Source organism: Sinocyclocheilus anshuiensis, unplaced genomic scaffold, assembly GCF_001515605.1.
Source record: "Sinocyclocheilus anshuiensis isolate Anshui unplaced genomic scaffold, SAMN03320099.WGS_v1.1 scaffold1761, whole genome shotgun sequence".
Taxonomy (NCBI): Eukaryota; Metazoa; Chordata; class Actinopteri; order Cypriniformes; family Cyprinidae; genus Sinocyclocheilus; species Sinocyclocheilus anshuiensis.
In genome coordinates, this window is record NW_015538073.1 from 203772 (window position 1) to 208748 (window position 4977).

Consider the following 4977-nt stretch of genomic DNA (forward strand, 5'->3'; position numbering starts at 1 on the left):
ACACACACACACACTCACACTCACACACACACACACACACACACACACTCACACACACACACACACACACACACTGTACCCTGTGCATTGAGCTGCTTCCTGAGTTCTGTAATGGGAGCGACAGGTGCCTGATGTCACGCTGAACCATCCCGACCTAAAAGCACAACAGACAGAGATGTACAGGTGCATTAGAAATGGCCTGCATGCATATTCAGAATTTATAGGGCCTCAGGCAAATAAAATGTTTAAGCTCATTATTTGCTGGTTAATTAATCAAATTAATAGCAAATTAATTGCACATCAATTTGGGTCATCAATTTTAAGTCACTGTTGTGTTAAATGAGAAATGCATTGAATAGACATTACAAAAAGCACATTTTGATTCAACATGGCATAAATAATGATAATAAAATAAACAATGCGTTTTTTTTAAAGAACATTGAAATATGACATTAAAAATAGGAATATGAATCATCTAAATGTGAAACTACAACTGCCACTAGGTAGTGTCAAATCACTGTCTTAATGAGTGAATAATTGAATCATTTACTGAACCGATTCATTCAAACAGCTAATTCATTCAGAAACAAAGCAAATGACTCTTTATGAATGAGTCATTTAATCACTGACTCACTCGGTTCGTTCAAAACGCTGATTCATTCAAAATGAAGCTAGTGACTCTTTATGAAGAGTCACTGACTCACTTGATTTGTTCAAACAGCTAATTCATTCATAAACAAAGCTAATTGAATCACTGACTCACTCGGTTCATTCAAAACTGTATTAATTCAGTCTGTGTGTTGCTCAGGGACGCTCAACAGTTCTGCTGTGGTTTCGATTGCAACTATTTTCATTGGTGAAATTGAGCAAAAAAATACAATATTGACAATACTATGTCTAAAATGTAACACAATATGAACTTGTTTATTGAACTGTTGTATAAAATCAATATCACATTTGCAGTGGCGCATATATTGAGGAAGAACAGCACTCTTGCTCATGTGATATTGTTTAAATATATAATATGAAATAAATATAAGAGGGGCATTTTTTAAGACAATCCCTAAGAACTGAATGTTTCTGTTTTTATATATAATATACTGTATAAAGTAGAAATTATTTAAAGGGGTCATATGATGCGATTTCATGTTTTCCTTTGTCTTTGGAGTGTTACAAGCTGTTCATGCATAGATGAGAATAAAGTCTCAAACCCACGCCCTCCTAAAACGCCTCGTTTAAACACGCCCCCACATGTCTACGTCACTGTGTGGGAAGATTTGCATAACGCCGCCAAATGTTTACGCAAAGAAAGAAGGCGTAACTTTTATTCTCGCTGTAGTATTGTTGTCGTGGAGACGCTGTGTGTTTCCAAATATGGTAAGGGGCGTAACATTTCCGTCACACGCTTGAGGTATTCGGCCAATCACAACGCACTGGATAGCTGGCCAATCAGAGCACACTGTGCTTTTCAGACCGATGAGCTTTGTAAAAATTGACGCGTTTCAGAAAGGCGGGGCATAGAGGAGAAACAATAATGTACAATATGTGGAAAATAATGTGTTTTTTTTAACCCTAAACCGCGTAAACACATTTCATTACACCAAATACACAAAATAATGTTCTTTTTAGCAACATCATATGACCCCTTTAAAAAAATGGACTGACGCGTGATTGGACGTCTCTGATTGGTCCACGGTCACTGGTTCCGGGATCTGATTGGTCACTCACCTTGTTTTGGTGGGCGTGGCTCTCGCGGGCTCTGCGCGGAGGTTTCCACGAGCGCTCCTCGGTAACGGTGTTGACGTAGTAACAGCGTCCGGTTCCGGGGTCGCAGTACTGATCCCACAGCTGCAGCGTCTGCAGGGGTCGTTGACCCGGCAACGGCTTGGGAGGCTCCGCCCACTGCTGCTTCCCCTGCTCTGACAGGGAACTCTGGGAAATGTAGGCAGATGATGAGATCTGAGGAGAGAAACATTAGAGAGATTAGAAAGAAACTTGGTGCATAGTTCACTGAAGATGCAGCACATAGCATTATTATTATTTTTCTTATTGCATTTATTAATATTTTAACACTTTTGTTTTTAAATTAGATTTGATCTTTTTAGTTTCCATTTTAATTTTAGTAATTTTATGTGCTTTTGCCATTTTATTTATTTTTTATTTCCGTTTAAGTTTGTAATTTTAGTACTTTTACTTTAATTATATATATATATATATATATATAAGTACTAAAATTACAACTACTAACAATCATTTTTAGTAATTGAAAAAATTTAAATGAAACAAAATACAAATCATTACATGAAAAACTTAAAAATTAGAAACTGAAATAACTGAAACGATGCTTAAATAATACTAAATACTAAAATTTACAAACTTAAACTGATTTCATGGAAACTTATTTCAATTTTCTAATTTCTAATTTCCATGTAATATATAACATTTTATTTTTATTTCAGTTTTATTTAAATGACCAAAAATGATTTCCAATAGTTTTAGTTTCAGTTTTCTTATTTCAGTTTTAGTTTTAGTCATTTTCGTAAGTTGAAAAAATCAACTTATTTTCAGGTTTTTCCAAGTAATACTTTATATTTTATTTCAGCTTTATTTAAATTTTTTTTTTTCAATTTTAGTAACTTGACTACTGTACGTTTTTTTCACAGCTTCAATTCATTTTTGTCATCTGATATTTTGTAATTATTTTATTTCAGCTTGATTAATTTAAAGATGATTTGTAATAGTTTTAGTGAACAATAACTACACTGGTTCTAACACATTTCAGAACAGCATGAAATCAATCGTACCGTAAACGCTGATGTAATTCTGCTTTCAAACGTTGTTTTGTTTCAGCAACACTCACTGATTTAAAACCTGTTTAAAAAGCAATTACTGCATTTCTGTTTTGGTTCATGCAATCATGATTTCTGATGCAATCCTCTTAGTGTGTGTCTAATTTGTGTATGTGAGACTAATTAGTGCGTATGCAAGATTATCCAGGTTTAAAGGTGGACAGAGTTGAACTTGAGAGTGCATTTTGGGACTAAAAGTGAGCGTTGTGTGTCAGTGCGGTCACAGACGTACATGCACTAAGTAAGAAAACAGCTTGAAGCCACAACTGTCAAGAGGAAGTGGCCTAAAACACAGACAGACACGACAATATGAACAATACAGAGAGAGAGAAGGAAGAAAAGCCACTAGTAGCCACTGAACAATAAAACAGCTGAACGTAAAATGTTTGCTGAGTGCCCTTAAAAGCTCTGACTGATGGATTAGGGTGCGTTTCTGTGCTGTGAATCTCATGGAGATGCTGCGTAAACGGAGGGATGTTTTCTGAGGTGAGAATGCTGTAGATCTGGATTATATAACTCATCTCTGTGAAGCCATATGGCCACGCGGCCAGAGCGGGACGAGCGTCATGCCACAGACAAACAGCAGGTGTCTCTCTCTCAGACTCCTGGAGCATGATATACAGTGTATATCACTATTACAGCGTCAGACTAACTCCTTCAGTACAGAATAAAACAGGCTGTTGAAAGCAAGTCGGTTCGTTTGAAGCTCGAACGCTGCAGGAGAAACGGTTGAACTTTTTCCACTGAGTGTGTATCTGAGCTTTTGGGTGTGTTTGAGTGTGTTAACACAAGCAGACGGCAGCTTTATCACTGTAAAATGCAGAAATTAAACACTGAAAACTAGTGCATGAGACATGATGAGATTTAACCCTGTAAAGCCTGACATATGAAACAATGGTCTATTTTAATTTTTTAAATGCAACAGTTTATTTACCTTTAGACAATCTTAAAAAAAATTTAGCATACTGTATGTATCATATTTGATCCATCAGGCTTTTATGGCTCATATAGTCTGATATTGTGAGAATATGAAGGAAAAAAACAAAATATGAATTTGGTGCAGATGCTGATATTTTTTATGATAAAATTCTGATGCTTGTAATGTAAATCGATGAGTTCTTTATAACAGTGCAGCAGATACTGACATTAAATGATCTAAATATCAGTGGTCACGCTATATCTCCAGTAATCTGTCTCAGTAAAATGAGATTGAAATGATCCAAACATATAATGCAGTGATTGAGAGCTGAAGAAATAAAGACATGACAGAAGATGTGAGATGTTCTGGAGGCTTGTGAAGATCATTCCTCCGCTGAGGAACAGTGAAAGTAAAGCTTCTGGAAACAAACGCTCCTCAAAAGATCCTGAGGATCAGATTTGAGACTCTAAAAAATGATTGATGGAGAATCAAGTAAAGCTGAGCTGCTTCAGTCCAGTAAGAGTTCATCTGGAGATATTACTGCAGTTATTCTGACCTTTACTTGATCAAAATCAGTCAAGATTTGAGAGCAAAAAGACACGTGAAGCTGAAGCTGGACGCCTGTGCAATTATGCCTGTCATCTAAAAGAGCTTTTACTGATAAATACTCTAAACTATCAATCAGAGACAGAAGACATGAGGAGATTGAGCAAAGTTTGATCATTTAGAGTCATAGAAATGGGCTTCTTAGGGTTCTAAAGTGTGCGTGTGCCATCTTTAAATGTCCCAGTACACTGAGCATGAGATTGAAGTGACGGTTTTATTGTGCACATCCAGAGTGATGTCACTTCCTGTCAGTTTTAACAGTGAGGTTAGATGACAGTCATTAAACATTTAATATTTGGCAGGTGTTTTACAATAGAAATGTTCTTTATGGTTCTTTATGGAACCATTTAGACAAAAAAGGTTCTTCTATGGCACCGTGAAGCACCTTTATTTTTAAGAGTGTAGGACTGTTAGGAGATAAACCTGATATTAAAATGAAAGAGTTTCCTGAGCTACTGTATAAAGAGTGATGTTCTCGCTCTGTCACGTGTGTAAGTGTTGGATTTGTCCATGATGATGTTGGCCTCTTTACCTCAGGCGGGTGTGTGTGTGTGTGTGTGAGAGAGAGAGTGTGTGTGTGTGTGTGTGTGTGTGAGAGTGAGT

At 36.5% G+C, this 4977-nt stretch overlaps 1 protein-coding gene across 1 annotated transcript in view; it reads right to left on the reverse strand.

The window, feature by feature from the left end:
- Nucleotides 1-4977, reverse strand: part of LOC107683617 (rho GTPase-activating protein 9-like) — a 51439-nt gene that overhangs the window by 17856 nt on the left and 28606 nt on the right. The window contains exons 4-5 of the mRNA XM_016479685.1: nt 1729-1959; nt 80-154 (exon numbers count right to left, since the gene is read on the reverse strand). Of these exons, the coding sequence (XP_016335171.1) occupies nt 80-154; nt 1729-1959 (306 nt within the window). The remainder of the gene's footprint in view (nt 1-79; nt 155-1728; nt 1960-4977) is intronic.